The 18,212-nt window shown below is 46.4% G+C and overlaps 1 protein-coding gene across 4 annotated transcripts in view; it reads left to right on the top strand.

The window, feature by feature from the left end:
- The window catches only part of macrod2 (mono-ADP ribosylhydrolase 2), a 1,460,169-nt gene that overhangs the window by 1,353,421 nt on the left and 88,536 nt on the right, over window positions 1-18,212 (top strand). For all 4 annotated transcript variants that reach the window (XM_070889818.1, XM_070889820.1, XM_070889817.1 and 1 more), the window contains one exon: window positions 150-236. In XM_070889818.1, the coding sequence (XP_070745919.1) occupies window positions 150-236 (87 nt within the window). The remainder of the gene's footprint in view (window positions 1-149; window positions 237-18,212) is intronic.

The raw sequence follows: 18,212 nt of genomic DNA, 5'->3' as shown, positions 1-18,212 counted from the left end.
TCTTCTAAGTGCCCTTCACGGATTCTCTCATTCAGACAAGTAGACGAGCAATAGACTTGATTCAACTAAGCTATGACAGTTAGGGCACATTTCAGAAAGATAATTTTGTCTCAAGTCAAGCAATTGCACTATTTCTTTTTGTTCTACAGACGAAGAAGACCTGAATGCAAACTCCCCATCTGCAAAGAAGTACAGAAATAAAGAATTGTTGGAAAAGAGCGACGATAAGATTGAAGGTATGAGGATTTTTTTGCAATAAGTAACGTAAGCAGTACCTAGTAACCTGGTATATGTGTTTACATCTTACAACTGGAAATGTGAACATAATGCTTATTGGGAGAGGATACATGTACACAATGCTGCCATTGGAAAAGATGGGGAAGGATTTGGAACTGATGATTAGGTGTTCGCAGAACATATGCAGTCTATGAAAAGCTGGCATCGACAAGGCTGGTCAAATATCTTGCGAACATGTGATTATAATTGGTAGGTCCAACTTCATATAGCTCAATTGGTTGAGGATGTTGATGGTTGATGTAAAGTGTTCAGAGAAGAGGGTCAAGCATGATTCTGGAATTTGGGTCATCTGGATATGAAGAGAAACTCAAAAAACTGAACTCGCTCCATTTGAGAAACGATTAAGATAAATCATGACCCAAGTTTATGGGGCAAAAATTAATCATGCAGTGCAAGCAAGATTTACCGAGTAAAAGACATGAAATGAGAAGTAATTATTTCTCCTACAGATTTGTGAAAAGATGGAACAGTCTATGTGTTGATTAAATCATTTTAAAAAAGAATCGGATTGCAAGTGGGATAGCATTGAATTCTGCCCTTAACTAAATATTTATTTGCAATTTATGAGGGAAGATCGAACGAGAGATGATTCTGTGGGACATGGTGGTTCCTGTGTTGCTGGAACTATGAACCTGTCATGCAAGAAAAAGTGGATGATCAAGTGTAAATTTTATAGGTTGCACGGTTAAACAGATATTCCATTGATTCACTTGTATGCCTGTGGAGGTGCAAGAATTTCGAGCCTCGGTGCATTGTGTGGAGAAGTGCAGGCTCAATGGGCTGAATGGCCTTTTGTTGTTTTACATTCTAACTGCTCCTTTTTTTCAAATCCCCCCCCATAGCTTTGCCCCTCATTATTTCTGTAACCTCCTCCAGCGCAACAACCCTCCAAGATCTCTGCGCTCCTCCAATTCTGGCCTTTTGTGCATCACCCGATTTTGATCGCTTCATCATTGGCGGAAGTGCCTTCAGTTGCCTGGACCTGAAACTCTGGAATTCCCTCCCCAAACATTTCCGCCTCTCTACCTCTCTCACTTCCTTTAAGACGCTCCTTAAAACCTATCTCTTTGATCAAGCTTTTGGTCGTCTGCCCTAATATCTCCTTATCTGGCTTGATGTCAAATTTTGTTTGATAACATTCCTGTGAAGCACCTTGGGATGTTTTACCATGTTCAAGGCACTATGTAAATGCAATTTGTTGTTGTTGTAAATGATATTGGGTCACTTGCCATCCCTTTTATGTTGGCATTCTGGCCTCTGCCATCTTGGATAAGGTCCTGAGATGGGGACCCAAGTTTCAGGTGGGAGCCGACTTGTAATATTTAAATTGGGGTCCAATCATATACATAGAACCCCAATAGAAAGTTCTGAGGTACACTCCGCCCACTTGTACCTGGCAGTTAGCGGCCTAACTAGTGGTCCTTAAAAGAATCATTAAAAAAAAAACAACCTGGGCAATGGTTGATTTTTTTGGAGTGCAGTCAGGAGGAGCAGGAGCTGAGTTGTTCATGACCCTCCCCTCCGCCCTAGCCCCAGGTTCCAATTGGCAGTCGACCTCGCCCTCCACGATCTATAGTGGAGGGAACGGAGGAGGCGAGACAGACGGAAACATGTGCACAGAGGGAGGAGGAGGGCCATCAGGGCTGTTAACATGAAGCTTTACCCTCCTAGGGTCTTCTGACATCACTTCTCCTCCCTTCAGTTAAGTGAGGAGCAGTATAGTAGGAGGCTTCGCTTCACAAAGGAGGTGATTACAGAACTCTGCCACCTCCTGCAACCAGACCTCCAGCCTCAGACCAGGGCGACCATGGCTCTCCCAGTGGTGACCTCAGCGACCTCCTTTCGCTGCATCCGAGAGGTCACTTTGTACAGCAGGAGAAAGGACTACCTTGGTCTCTGATCACCAGAAAGAAGCAGGACAAGCATGCATTTATGGCTTTGTCAGGATATCGGGCTTCCCCAAGGCACAGGCCACCATCGACTGCACCCACATAGCTTTGCAGGCACCGCGTAACAATCCTGAGATCTTCCATAACCACAAATGCTACCACTCACTTAATATGCAGGTGGTGTGTGACCACATACAGCGAATCCTCAATGTCAATGCCCGCTATGCTGGCAGCAGCCACGGTACCTTCATCCTGCGCCAGACTGGTGTGTCAGCGCTTTTCCAGCCACCACATCAAACTCGAGGGTAGCAGCTCGGAGACAAAGGCTATCTGCTCTCCACCTGGCTCATGACTTCCTCCGCAACTCCAACATTCATGCCCAGCACTCATATAATGACAGCCATGCTGCCACCAGGAACATCATTGAACAAACCATCATCCTACAGAAGCAACGATTCCGTTACCTTGACCGCTGGTGTGAAGCCCTCCAGTACTCGGCTGAGTGGGTGTCCCATTTTGTGGTAGTCTGTTGCATGCTCCACAACTTGGCCATCATGAGGGCGCAGCCCTTGCCACCAGGGATTGTTGGACCACCTCAGGAGGGAGATGAGATGAAAGAAGAGGACGAGAAGGAACAGGAGGGAGGGCGGAGGTCGCAAGACAATCAGCTTTCTGGACGGGCTGTCCGTGACTGGCTCATCAGACTCCGATTCACATGAATGAAACCCCAGTTCCCCTTAGCTCACCATATCCCCATCAATCGCACTCTCACACCATATCACAGCGTCCTCCTGGGCACAAAACTGAAATGAGAGACACCACAAAAGATTCCAAACACAATTAATAAATTTATCTATAAACATATCACATGTATTATATGAATACTAATGACTAATCACCCTTGTGCAATCCCTTAGTGCGTGCCGCTCATGTGCCTTTTCCTACTCTAGTGCTCCTACGCAGTGCGCCCCAGTGACTGCAGCACGGCTAGTAGAAGGCTGCTGAGTTTTTGTGTGGGACACTTCAGATGGCCTTACAGGTACACCTCAACCAGCTGTGGACCTAGAGGCACAACCTCAGCATGAGTAGCAGCAGGCTGCGCTGGCTGGCTCACAGACAGCTGCAAGGGCAGTGGTGGGAGTGGAAATGCTGTTATCCTGAAAGAGGACAGCAGGTTCCTGCTCCACAGACACACTGCCATTCCCCCGGGGCGGCACCTCAGCATTCCTAGCAATTTGTTGGAGCACAGATTGCTGGCCTTCTGTGACACTGTGAAAGCCCCGGTCAACAGTGGTAAACCCAGCAATGCTGGTAGCGGACAGAGCTTGGGTGGCATCAAGCTGAGATTGCATGAGAGCAGTCTGAGCTGCTAAGATGTTGGGTCGCTTCCACCTGTGCTGCAATGGAAACTGCGACATGGCTTATCATGTGCGCCATCACGTCTGGGTTGCCAGGGTCTCTCTGGGAGTGTACCATCATTTCCAGACTGGAAATTATGGGCTCCATGCTCTGCGCAAAGATGCGGATTCCGCCATACTCCTTGCCATTTCCAAGAGGCTCTCTGGCAGTCTTGCTATTGCGCCTATCATTTCCGTGTGCATACCCATCACCCGTCTTCTGAAGGCGTCCCCATCGAGGTCCTCATCTGAGTCCGGTGCAGCAGAACTCATGCGCGAACTTGCCCTCCACGGAATTGGCCTCCGAGCTATCCTTTCCCCCTGGCCTTGCTTCAGCCCATTCATACCCGGTGCCTCACCCTGTGCAGATCCCGCTACTACACTAGCCTCTAAAGAATGTGTAATGTCAGTATCTGAGCTGGTGTCTGCAAGTGACAGATGCAGTGACGCGGTGTCTTCGTCCTCGTCTCCAACCTCACGGTCATCGGTGCCCTCGGGGACAGGCTGCTTAGGTGCTGGCTGATTATCTGAAAGCAGAAAGGCACAAGAGTTGGGTTATGGTGAGGGGAGGGGCAGGAATGTAGAAATGCATGCATACAGCATGAGTAGCTTGAAAGTGAGAAAAGATTGTGGGCTGAGGGGGCAGTGGGCTCTGAGAAGGAGTAGGAATGAACATACCGTTGTTGTCCCTAAGGAAGTCACGTTGCTGGTGGCCGACGACCTGACACCCAATGCTCTCCAGCACTCGATTTTCCAGCTGGCTCATAGAAACATAGAAAATAGGTGCAGGAGTAGGCCATTCGGCCCTTTGAGCCTGCACCGCCATTCGATAAGATCATGGCTAATCATTCCCTCAGTACCCCTTTCCTGCTTTCTCTCCATACCCCTTGATCCCCTTAGCCGTAAGGGCCATATCTAAATTCCATCTTGAATATAGCCAATGAACTAGCATCAACAATTCTCTGTGGTAGGGAATTCCACAGGTTAACAACTCTCTGAGTGAAGAAGTTTCTCCTCATCTCAATCCTAAATGGCCTACCCCTTATCCTAGGACTGTGTTCTCTGGTTCTGGATTTCCCCAACATCGGGAACAATCTACCCGCATCTAACCTGTCCTGTCCCATCAGAATCTTGTATGTTTCTATGAGATCCCCTCGCATCCTTCTAAACTCCAATGTATAAAGGCCCAGTTGGTCCAGTCTCTCCTCATATGTCAGTCCAGCCATCCCGGGAATCAGTCTGGTGAACCTTCGCTGCACTCCCTCAATAGCAAGAACGTCCTTCCTCAGATTAGGAGACCAAAACTGAACACAATATTCCAGGTGAGGCCTCACCAAGACCCTGTACAACTGCAGTAAGACCTCCCTGCTCCTGTACTCAAATTCCCGAGCTATGAAGGCCAACATACCATTTGCCTTCTTTACCGCCTGCTGTACCTGTATGCCAGCTTTCAATGACTGATGAACCATGACACCCAGGTCTCGTTGCACCTCCCCTTTTCCTAATCTACCACCATTCAGATAATATTCCATCTTTGCGTTTTTGCCTCCAAAGTGGATAACCTCACATTTATCCACATTATACCGCATCTGCCATGCATTTACGCACTCACCTAACCTGTCATAAGTCACCCTGCAGCCTCTTAGCGTCCCCCTCACAGCTCAAACCGCCACCCAGTTTAGAGTCATCTGCAAACTTGGAGATATTACACTCAATTCTTTCATCCAAATCATTGATGTATATTGTAAAGAGCTGGAGTCCCAGCACTAAGTCCTGCGGCACTCCACTAGTCACTGCCTGCCGTTCTGAAAAGGACCCGTTTATCCTGACTCTCTGCTTCCTGTCTGCCAACCAGTTCTCTATCCACGTCAGTAAATTACCCCCAATACCATGCGCTTTGATTTTGCACACCAATCTCTTGCGTGGGATCTTGTCAAAAGCCTTTTGAAAGTCCAAATACACCAGTCCGGTGAGCGTCGAGAGAGGCGGGAGTCCAGAGAGGCAGCGGCCTATAAAAGGCTCAGCAGTCCGGGGAGCGTCGAGAGAGGCGGGAGTCCAGAGAGGCAGCGGCCCATAAAAGGCTCAGCAGTCCGGGGAGCGTCGAGAGAGGCGGGAGTCCAGAGAGGCGTAGCGGTGCAGCTCCAGCTGGGAGAGAAGGCAAAAAAGAAGTAGAAGGAAATCAAAAGGTGACGTCACAGCCAACGTGGTAAGTGATTGGCTGCTGATTGGTGAGTAGTTTTTCTTTTTCTTTATTAGTCAGTAACTTTTAACATTGTTGTCGGCAATTTAAGTGTATCTAAGGGTTAAGTCATGGCAGGACAGCTCGGTCACGTGATATGCTCCTCCTGTACCATGTGGGAACACGGGGACAACACCAGTGTCCCTGACGACTACATGTGCGGGAAGTGTGTCCACCTCCGGCTACTGACGGTCCGCGTTGCGGAGTTGGAGCTGAAGGTGGATTCACTCTGGAGCATCCACGATGCTGAGAATGACGTGAGTATCACGTGTAGCGAGTTGGTCTTACTGCAGGAGAAGGGTCCACAGCCAGCGAGGGAATGGAAGACCAGCAGGAAGAGTAGTGCAAGGAAGGTAGTGCAGGGGTCCCCTGTGGTCATCCCCCTGCAAAACAGATACACCGCTTTGAGTACTGTTGAGGGGGATGACTCATCAGGGGAGGGCAGCAGCAGCCAAGTTCATGGCACCGTGGCTGGCTCTGTTGCACAGGAGGGCAGGAAAAAGAGTGGAAGAGCGATAGTGATAGGGGATTCAATTGTAAGGGGAATAGATAGGCGTTTCTGCGGCCGCAACCGAGACTCCAGGATGGTATGTTGCCTCCCTGGTGCAAGGGTCAAGGATGTCTCGGAGCGGGTGGAGGACATTCTAAAAAGGGAGGGAGAACAGCCAGTTGTCGTGGTGCACGTTGGTACCAATGACATAGGTAAAAAAAGGGATGAGTTCCTACGAAATGAATTTAAGGAGCTAGGAGCTAAATTAAAAAGTAGGACCTCAAAAGTAGTAATCTCGGGATTGCTACCAGTGCCACGTGCTAGTCAGAGTAGGAATCGCAGGATAGCTCAGATGAATACGTGGCTTGAGCAATGGTGCAGCAGGGAGGGATTCAAATTCCTGGGGCATTGGAACCGGTTCTGGGGGAGGTGGGACCAGTACAATCCGGACGGTCTGCACCTGGGCAGAATCGGAACCAATGTCCTCGGGGGAGTGTTTGCTAGTGCTGTTGGGGAGGAGTTAAACTAATATGGCAGGGGGATGGGAACCAATGCAGGGAGATAGAGGGAAACAAAAAGGAGGCAAAAACAAAAGACAGAAAGGAGATGAGGAAAAGTGGAGGGCAGAGAAACCCAAGGCAAAGAACAAAAAGGGCCATTGTACAGCAAAATTCTAAAAGGACAGAGGGTGTTAAAAAAACAAGCCTAAAGGCTTTGTGTCTTAATGCAAGGAGTATCCGCAATAAGGTGGATGAATTAACTGTGCAAATAGATGTTAACAAATATGATGTGATTGGGATTACGGAGACGTGGCTCCAGGATGAGCAGGGCTGGGAACTCAACATCCAGGGGTATTCAACATTCAGGAAGGATAGAATAAAAGGAAAAGGAGGTGGGGTAGCATTGCTGGTTAAGGAGGAGATTAAGGCAATAGTTAGGAAGGACATTAGCTTGGATGATGTGGAATCTATATGGGTAGAGCTGCAGAACACCAAAGGGCAAAAAACGTTAGTGGGAGTTGTGTACAGACCTCCAAACAGTAGTAGTGATGTTGGGGAGGGCATCAAACAGGAAATTAGGGGTGCGTGCAATAAAGGTGCAGCAGTTATAATGGGTGACTTTAATATGCACATAGATTGGGCTAACCAAACTGGAAGCAATACGGTGGAGGAGGATTTTCTGGAGTGCATAAGGGATGGTTTTTTAGACCAATATGTCGAGGAACCAACTAGGGGGGAGGCCATCTTAGACTGGGTGTTATGTAATGAGAAAGGATTAATTAGCAATCTCGTTGTGCGAGGCCCCTTGGGGAAGAGTGACCATAATATGGTGGAATTCTGCATTAGGATGGAGAATGAAACAGTTAATTCAGAGACCATGGTCCAGAACTTAAAGAAGGCTAACTTTGAAGGTATGAGGCGTGAATTGGCTGAGATGGATTGGCGAATGATACTTAAGGGGTTGACTGTGGATGGGCAATGGCAGACATTTAGAGACCGCATGGATGAACTACAACAATTGTACATTCCTGTCTGGCATAGAAATAAAAAAGGGAAGGTGGCTCAACCGTGGCTATCAAGGGAAATCAGGGATAGTATTAAAGCCAAGGAAGTGGCATACAAATTGGCCAGAAATAGCAGCGAACCTGGGGACTGGGAGAAATTTAGAACTCAGCAGAGGAGGACAAAGGGTTTGATTAGGGCAGGGAAAATGGAGTATGAGAAGAAGCTTGCAGGGAACATTAAGACGGATTGCAAAAGTTTCTATAGATATGTAAAGAGAAAAAGGTTAGTAAAGACAAATGTAGGTCCCCTGCAGTCAGAATCAGGGGAAGTCATAACGGGGAACAAAGAAATGGCGGACCAATTGAACAAGTACTTTGGTTCGGTATTCACGAAGGAGGACACGAACAACCTTCCGGTTATAAAAGGGGTCGGGGGGTCTAGTAAGGAGGAGGAACTGAGGGAAATCCTTATTAGCCGGGAAATTGTGTTGGGGAAATTGATGGGATTGAAGGCCGATAAATCCCCAGGGCCTGATGGACTGCATCCCAGAGTACTTAAGGAGGTGGCCTTGGGAATAGTGGATGCGTTGACAGTCATTTTCCAACATTCCATTGACTCTGGATCAGTTCCTATGGAGTGGAGGGTAGCCAATGTAACCCCACTTTTTAAAAAAGGAGGGAGAGAGAAAACAGGGAATTATAGACCGGTCAGCCTGACATCGGTAGTGGGTAAAATGATGGAATCAATTATTAAGGATGTCATAGCAGTGCATTTGGAAAGAGGTGACATGATAGGTCCAAGTCAGCATGGATTTGTGAAAGGGAAATCATGCTTGACAAATCTTCTGGAATTTTTTGAGGATGTTTCCAGTAGAGTGGATAAGGGAGAACCAGTTGATGTGGTATATTTGGACTTTCAGAAGGCGTTCGACAAGGTCCCACACAAGAGAGATTGATGTGCAAAGTTAGAGCACATGGGATTGGGGGTAGTGTACTGACATGGATTGAGAACTGGTTGTCAGACAGGAAGCAAAGAGTAGGAGTAAATGGGTACTTTTCAGAATGGCAGGCAGTGACTAGTGGGGTACCGCAAGGTTCTGTGCTGGGGCCCCAGCTGTTTACACTGTACATTAATGATTTAGATGAGGGGATTAAATGTAGTATCTCCAAATTTGCGGATGACACTAAGTTGGGTGGCAGTGTGAGCTGCGAGGAGGATGCTGTGAGGCTGCAGAGCGACTTGGATAGGTTAGGTGAGTGGGCAAATGCATGGCAGATGAAGTATAATGTGGATAAATGTGAGGTTATCCACTTTGGTGGTAAAAACAGAGAGACAGACTATTATCTGAATGGTGACAGATTAGGAAAAGGGGAGGTGCAAAGAGACCTGGGTGTCATGGTACATCAGTCATTGAAGGTTGGCATGCAGGTGCAGCAGGCGGTTAAGAAAGCAAATGGCATGTTGGCCTTCATAGCAAGGGGATTTGAGTACAGGGGCAGGGAGGTGTTGCTACAGTTGTACAGGGCATTGGTGAGGCCACACCTGGAGTATTGTGTACAGTTTTGGTCTCCTAACCTGAGGAAGGACATTCTTGCTATTGAGGGAGTGCAGCGAAGGTTCACCAGACTGATTCCCGGGATGGCGGGACTGACCTATCAAGAAAGACTGGATCAACTGGGCTTGTATTCACTGGAGTTCAGAAGAATGAGAGGGGACCTCATAGAAACATATAAAATTCTGACGGGGTTAGACAGGTTAGATGCAGGAAGAATGTTCCCAATGTTGGGGAAGTCCAGAACCAGGGGTCACAGTCTAAGGATAAGGGGTAAGCCATTTAGGACCGAGATGCGGAGGAACTTCTTCACCCAGAGAGTGGTGAACCTGTGGAATTCTCTACCACAGAAAGTTGTTGAGGCCAATTCACTAAATATATTCAAAAAGGAGTTAGATGAGGTCCTTACTGCTAGGGGGATCAAGGGGTATGGCGAGAAAGCAGGAATGGGGTACTGAAGTTGAATGTTCAGCCATGAACTCATTGAATGGCGGTGCAGGCTAGAAGGGCCGAATGGCCTACTCCTGCACCTATTTTCTATGTTTCTATGTTTCTACATCCACTGGTTCTCCCTTGTCCACTCTACTAGTTACATCCTCAAAAAATTCCAGAAGATTTGTCAAGCATGATTTCCCCTTCATAAATCCATGCTGACTTGGACCGATCCTGTCACTGCTTTCCAAATGCGCTGCTATTTCATCCTTAATAATTGATTCCAACATTTCCCCCGCCACTGATATCAGGCTAACCGGTCTATAATTACCCGTTTTCTCTCTCCCTCCCTTTTTAAAAAGTGGTGTTACATTAGCTACCCACCAGTCCATAGGAACTGATCCAGAGTCAATAGACTGTTGGAAAATGATCACCAATGCATCCACTATTTCTAGGGCCCTTCCTTTAGTACTCTGGGATGCAGACTATCAGGCCCCGGGGATTTTTCGGCATTCAATCCCATCAATTTCCCTAACACAATTTCCCGCCTAATAAGGATTTCCTTCAGTTCCTCCTTCTCACTAGACCCTCGGTCCCCTAGTACTTCCGGAAGGTTATTTGTGTCTTCCTTCGTGAAGACAGAACCAAAGTATTTGTTCAATTGGTCTGCCATTTCTTTGTTCCCCATTATAAATTCACCTGAATCCGACTGCAAGGGACCTACACTTGTCTTCACTAGTCTTTTTATCTTCACATATCTATAGAAGCTTTTGCAGTCAGTTTTTATGTTCCCGGCAAGCTTCTTCTCGTACTCTATTTTCCCCCTCTTAATTAAACCCTTTGTCGTCCTCTGCTGAATTCTAAATTTCTCCCAGTCCTCAGGTCTGCTGCTTTTTCTGGCCAATTTATATGCCTCTCCCTTGGATTTAACACGAACCTTAATTTCCCTTGTTAGCCACGGTTGAGCCACCTTCCCCATTTTATTTTTACTCCAGACAGGGATGAAGTTCATCCATGTGATCTTTAAATGTTTGCCATTACCTATCCACCGTCAACCCTTTAAGTATCATTTGCCAGTCTATTCTAGCCAATTCACGCCTCAAACCATCGAAGTTACCTTTCCTTAAGTTCAGGACCCTAATTTCTGAATTAACTGTATCACTCTCCATCCTAATAAAGAATTCTACCATATTATGGTCACTCTTCCCCAAGGGGTCTCGCACAACAAGATTGCTAATTAGTCCTTTCTCATTACACATCACCCAGTCTAGGATGGCCAGCTCCCTGGTTGGTTCCTCGACATATTGGTCGAAAAAACAATCCCTAACACTCCAGGAAATCCTCCTCCACCGCATAACTACCAGTTTGGTTAGCCCAATCAATAGGTAGATTAAAGTCACCCATGATAACTGCTGTACCTTTATTGCACGCATCCTTAATTTCTTGTTTAATGCTGTCCCCAACTTTACTACTACTATTTAATGTGGGCTTAGCCCGGCCTGTCTGCTCCTGCTCCTGGCAATTGTGAGCGACCTTATCCTGCAAGAGCAAGGGAAGTGTGTGTGAGTGAGTGAGCGCAATGTTTTTGGTTGATGTGCCTGCCATAGTTGAATAGCTGTCATTGTGTGCAAGGTATGAGTGTTGCTGGGTAGAAATTGTTGGTGGGTGTGGTGCATTGAGTAGTGCTACAGATGGCATGTAGCATTTGTTGACGTCTTCACTCACTCTGACACCTGTGTGAGGTTGTTAAACTTCTTCTTACACTGGGTGTGGGACCTGGGATCCACAATGCAACCTGTGACATAGTGTGCCACCTCCCTCCACATAGTCTGGCAGACTTGTGGCGAGGGCCTCCTGCCAGTTGATGGGTACAGGACTGCATGTCTTTTCCCCACCGCTAAAAACACTGCCTCCAAAGCTTCATCCTAGAACCTCCGGGCTCTGTCCCTGGGGTGACAATCTGCCATCAGGACTTGTAAATAAATGCTACTTCTCTTTGTCCTGCTTCTTATGGTTGTTGAGGCAGCTGCACACCCAACAATGCTAAGAATGAGCTGCTGCAACGTCAATGAATCTCACCCTTAAGTAGTGAAAAAAGCCTGTGGCACTCATTACTTGCAATTAGACTGCCTCCAATATTGGTCTGGCTTTTCAGTGTAATGCCAATGAGCTTGAAATTTTAGACTGGAATCACAACTGCAAATCTTTTAATGAGGAGTGAGTACAAATTTTGCATGCATCCTAGATGATTTTCAGGTGGAGCAGCTTAACCTTTTTTAGTCTAAACACTGCCCATTTCTTGACTATTTTGTTAACCAAAGGTATTGAGGGATATGGGGCAAAGGCGGGTTTATGGAGTTAGGTCAGAGATCAGTCATGATCTCATTGAATGGCGGAACAGACTCGAGAGCTGAATGGCCTTCTACTGTTCCTGTCTTCCTTTCCATAATCTGGCAGAAGTGGTTCCAACATGCTTTCTCCATTTTCTGTTTGATCCCTGGAGTTTCCACAAAGGAAACATAAAGAAAGAGACAAGGTTGAAAAATAGACAGACTTTTGCCTCGCACCAATTTGCAGGAGATTGCCGTTAATTAGGTAGATACTCTTTCTGTTTGTCAGAGGCCAGCCTGAATCTTCAGAGGCAGATAAACAGCTAAGAACCAGTGGGTAGAAATTAGTCTGATCCCTAGACTTGGTGCTGCGGAAACCAGTGCGTACCTGAATCAAGAGGCAAACTTATTTTTAATTTCTTTGTTCTGGCTCCAGAAACATTGGGGTAGAAATTGGTATGCGTCCTGCCTTTTTTTGCGCCCGATCTGCTGAATTTGTGGGACCCAGTTTTTTTTAGGCGTAAAACCGCTGTTGGGCCTGATTAATATGAGGTGCCTAAGGCCCGTTAAAGGACCTCTTTTCAAAATTAGTTCCCAATAAGCGGGTAAGTTTGAGCAGCTAAGAAAAAACCTTTCCTGTGGAGCCAGGAGGAGCAGGAATGCTTTCCTCGACTCCACAGGTGTCACAGTTGCCCCCTGCCCTCATAACCCGTTCCAATACCCCTCTTCTACCCGTGACTTATCCGAGGGCCAGCAAGGCAGACAGCCCAGAAATTGCCTTTCCCCAATGGGCAAGCTGCTCGTGGAGGTGCACCCAGTGGCAATTATTCAGTCAAGGCCCAAGATCCCATTTTTAACGATCCTCGGGCCTCTTAGTTCACATGCAAACTGCTTCTACAGCCCCGAAAAGGGACCCAGACCAATCTCTAGCTCATTAGTTCTTAGATTTCATCTCCCTCTGATGACTCGCCCTAACCTCTGACCAATAGAAAGACCACCTACTCTTTCCAAGGGCGAGAACTCTCCCTTTGTTCTGGTAGCCTTCAACTCGACAACTTTGCAGGTGATTGACACCATTCTAACATGCAGAAACCAAGTTGGAAGAGATTTGTAATTTGCTGTCAGGATATGGAAAAAAGAATGAATTCATTGAGTGCAGTCCATAACATCCTGTCCTATTTACTGAGTTTAGCAGGTGAAGGTCAAAAATCTAGTTCCACCAGGATAATTATAGCAATGATGTATCGAATCATAGAAATTTACCACACGGAAAGAGGCCATTTCGGCCCATTGTGTCCATGCCAGCCAACAAAGAGCTATCCAGCCTAATCCCACTTCCAGCTCTTGGTCCGTAACATTGTAAGTTACGGCACTTCAAGTGCACATCCAAGTACTTTTTAAATGTGGTGAGGGTTTGTGCCTCTACAACCTTTCAGGCAGTGAATTCCCGACTCCCACTACCTTCTGGGTGAAGAAATTTCTCCTCAAATCTCCTCTGAACCTCCTACCAATTACTTTAAATCGATGTTCCCTGGTTGTTGAACCTTCTGCTAAGGGAAATAGGTCCTTTCTATCCACTCTATCTCGGCCCCTCATAATTTTATACACCTCAATTAGGTATCCCCTCAGCCTCCTCTGTTCCAGAGAAAACAAATCCAGCCTATCCAATCATTCCTCATAGCTAAAATTCTCCAGTCCAGGCAACATCCACATAAATCTCCTCTTAACCTTCTCTAGTGCAATCACATTTTTCCTGTAATGTGGTGACCAGAACTGCACGTAGTACTCTAGCTGTGGCCTAACTAGTGTTATATATTGTTCAAGCATAACCTCCCTGCTCTTGTATTCTATGCCTCAGCTAATAAGGGCAAGTATTCTGTATGCCTTCTTAACCACCTTATCTACCTGGCCTGCTACCTTCATGGATTTGTGGACATGCACTCCAAGGTCCCTTTGTTCCTCTACACTTCCCAGTGTCTTACCATGTGTATTTCCCTTGCCCTGTTAGCCCTCCCCAAATGCATTACCTCACATTTCTCCAGATTGAATTCAATTTGCACTGTTTTGCGCACCTGACCAGCACATTGATATCTTCCTGCAGTCTACAGATTTCTTCTTCATTATCAACCACACAGCCAATTTTTGTATCATCTGCAAACTTCTTAATCATACCCCTACATTCAAGTCTAAATCATTGATATATATACCACAAAAAGCAAGGGACCAGGTACTGAGCCCTGTGGGACCCCACTCGATCAGCCTTCCAGTCACAAAAACACCCATCAACCTTTATCTTTTGCTTCCTGCCTCTGAGCCAATTTTGGATCCAGCTTGCCACTTTGCCCTGGACCCCATGGGCTTTTATTTTCATGACCAGTCTGCCATGTAGGACCATATCAAAAGCCTTGCGAAAATCCATATACACTACATCAAACGCACTACCCTCATTGACCCTCCTTGTTTCCTCCTCAAAAAATTCAATCAAGTTAGTCAGACATAACCTTCCCTTCACAAATCCATGCTGACTGGCCTCGACTCATCCGTGTCTTTCTAACTAAAGATTTATCCTGTCCCTCAAAATTTTTTCCAATACTTTTCCCACTACCAAGATTCGGCTGACTGACCTGTAATTACTCGGTCTGTCTGTTATGTATGTAAACCTGTTAATACCATGTCTAACCACCAGAGGGCTTATCCCCTGGATCCCAAGGGATCCCACAATCCATTGGGAGCACCTGTATATAAAGAGGCCTCACAGGCTGGGGAGGGACTCTGAGATCTGTAATAAAGGACTACGATCACATCTTAGAAACATAGAAACATAGAAACATAGAAAATAGGTGCAGGAGCAGGCCATTCAGCCCTTCTAGCCTGCACCGCCATTCAATGAGTTCATGGCTGAACATGAAACTTCAGTACCCCCTTCCTGCTTTCTCGCCATAACCCTTGATCCCCCGAGTAGTAAGGACTTCATCTAACTCCCTTTTGAATATATTTAGTGAATTGGCCTCAACTACTTTCTGTGGTAGAGAATTCCACAGGTTCACCACTCTCTGGGTGAAGAAGTTTCTCCTCATCTCGGTCCTAAATGGCTTACCCCTTATCCTCAGACTGTGACCCCTGGTTCTGGACTTCCCCAACATTGGGAACATTCTTTCTGCATCTAACCTGTCTAAACCCGTCAGAATTTTAAACGTTTCTATGAGGTCCCCTCTCATTCTTCTGAACTCCAGTGATAGGTCAGTCCCGCCATCCCGGGAATCAGTCTGGTGAACCTTCGCTGCACTCCCTCAATAGCAAGAATGTCCTTCCTCAAGTTAGGAGACCAAAACTGTACACAATACTCCAGGTGTGGCCTCACCAAGGCCCTGTACAACTGTAGCAACACCTCCCTGCCCCTGTATTCAAATCCCCTCGCTATGAAGGCCAACATGCCATTTGCTTTCTTAACCGCCTGCTGTACCTGCATGCCAACCTTCAATGACTGATGTACCATGACACCCAGGTCTCGTTGCACCTTCCCTTTTCCTAATCTGTCACCATTCAGATAATAGTCTGTCTCTCTGTTTTTACCACCAAAGTGGATAACCTCACATTTATCCACATTATACTTCATCTGCCATGCATTTGCCCACTCACCTAACCTATCCAAGTCACTCTGCAGCCTAATAGCATCCTCCTCGCAGCTCACACTGCCACCCAACTTAGTATCATCCGCAAATTTGGAGATACTGCATTTAATCCCCTCGTCTAAATCATTAATGTACAATGTAAACAGCTGGGGCCCCAGCACAGAACCTTGCGGCACTCCACTAGTCACTGCCTGCCATTCTGAAAAGTACCCGTTTACTCCTACTCTTTGCTTCCTGTCTGACAACCAGTTCTCAATCCACGTCAGCACACTACCCCCAATCCCATGTGCTTTAACTTTGCACATTAATCTCTTGTGTGGGACCTTGTCGAAAGCCTTCTGAAAGTCCAAATATACCACATCAACTGGTTCTCCTTTGTCCACTTTACTGGAAACATCCTCAAAAAATTCCAGAAGATTTGTCAAGCATGATTTCCCTTTCACAAATCCATGCTGACTTGGACCTATCATGTCACCATTTTCCAGATGCACTGCTATGACATCCTTAATAATTGATTCCATCATTTTACCCACTACTGAGGTCAGGCTGACCGGTCTATAATTCCCTGTTTTCTCTCTCCCTCCTTTTTTAAAAAGTGGGGTTACATTGGCTACCCTCCACTCCATAGGAACTGATCCAGAGTCAATGGAATGTTGGAAAATGACTGTCAATGCATCCGCTATTTCCAAGGCCACCTCCTTAAGTACTCTAGGATGCAGGCCATCAGGCCCTGGGGATTTATCTGCCTTCAATCCCATCAATTTCCCCAACACAATTTCCCGACTAATAAAGATTTCCCTCAGTTCCTCTTCCTTACTAGACCCTCTGACCCCTTTTATATCCGGAAGGTTGTTTGTATCCTCCTTAGTGAATACCGAACCAAAGTACTTGTTCAATTGATCCGCCATTTCTTTGTTCCCCGTTATGACTTCCCCTGATTCTGACTGCAGGGGACCTACGTTTGTCTTCACCAACCTTTTTCTCTTTACATACCTATAGAAACTTTTGCAATCCGCCTTAATGTTCCCTGCAAGCTTCTTCTCGTACTCCATTTTCCCTGTCCTAATCAAACCCTTTGTCCTCCTCTGCTGAGTTCTAAATTTCTCCCAGTCCCCAGGTTCGCTGCTATTTCTGGCCAATTTGTATGCCACTTCCTTGGCTTTAATACTATCCCTGATTTCCCTAGATAGCCACGGTTGAGCCACCTTCCCCTTTTTATTTTTACGCCAGACAGGAATGTACAATTGTTGTACTTCATCCATGCGGTCTCTAAATGTCTGCCATTGCCCATCCACAGTCAACCCCCTAAGTATCATTCGCCAATCTATCCTAGCCAATTCTCGCCTCATACCTTCAAAGTTACCCTTCTTTAAGTTCTGGACCATGGTCTCTGAATTTACTGTTTCATTCTCCATCCTAATGCAGAATTCCACCATATTATGGTCACTCTTCCCCAAGGGGCCTCGCACAATGAGATTGCTAATTAATCCTCTCTCATTACACAACACCCAGTCTAAGATGGCCTCCCCCCTAGTTGGCTCCTCAACATATTGGTCTAGAAAACCATCCCTTATGCACTCCAGGAAATCCTCCTCCACCGTATTGCTTCCAGTTTGGCTAGCCCAATCTATGTGCATATTAAAGTCACCCATTATAACTGCTACACCTTTATTGCATGCACCCCTAATTTCCTGTTTGATGCCCTCCCCAACATCCCTATTACTGTTTGGAGGTCTGTACACAACTCCTACTAACGTTTTTTGCCCTTTGGTGTTCTGCAGCTCTACCCATATAGATTCCACATCATCCAAGCTAATGTCTTTCCTAACTATTGCATTAATCTCCTCTTTAACCAGCAATGCTACCCCACCTCCTTTTCCTTTTATTCTATCCTTCCTGAATGTTGAATACCCCTGAATGTTGAGTTCCCAGCCCTGATCATCCTGGAGCCACGTCTCCGTAATCCCAATCACATCATATTTGTTAACATCTATTTGCACAATTAATTCATCCACCTTATTGCGGATACTCCTTGCATTAAGACACAAAGCCTTCAGGCTTGTTTTATTAACACCCTTTGTCCTTTTAGAATTTTGCTGTACAGTGGCCCTTTTTGTTCTTTGCCTTGGGTTTCTCTGCCCTACACTTTTCCTCATCTCCTTTCTGTCTTTTGCTTTTGGCTCCTTTTTGTTTCCCTCTGTCTCCCTGCATTGGTTCCCATCCCCCTGCCATATTAGTTTAAATCCTCCCCAACAGCACTAGCAAACACTCCCCCGAGGACATTGGTTCCAGTCCTGCCCAGGTGCAGACCGTCCGGTTTGTACTGGTCCCACCTCCCCCAGAACCGGTCCCAATGCCCCAGGAATTTGAATCCCTCCCTGCTGCACCACTGCTCAAGCCACGTATTCATCTGCGCTATCCTGCGATTCCTACTCTGACTATCACGTGG

This window comes from Pristiophorus japonicus, chromosome 9 (genome assembly GCF_044704955.1).
Source record: "Pristiophorus japonicus isolate sPriJap1 chromosome 9, sPriJap1.hap1, whole genome shotgun sequence".
Taxonomy (NCBI): Eukaryota; Metazoa; Chordata; class Chondrichthyes; family Pristiophoridae; genus Pristiophorus; species Pristiophorus japonicus.
The sequence above is the reverse complement of the archived record's forward strand: the minus strand, read 5'-3'. Positions and strand labels throughout refer to the sequence as shown.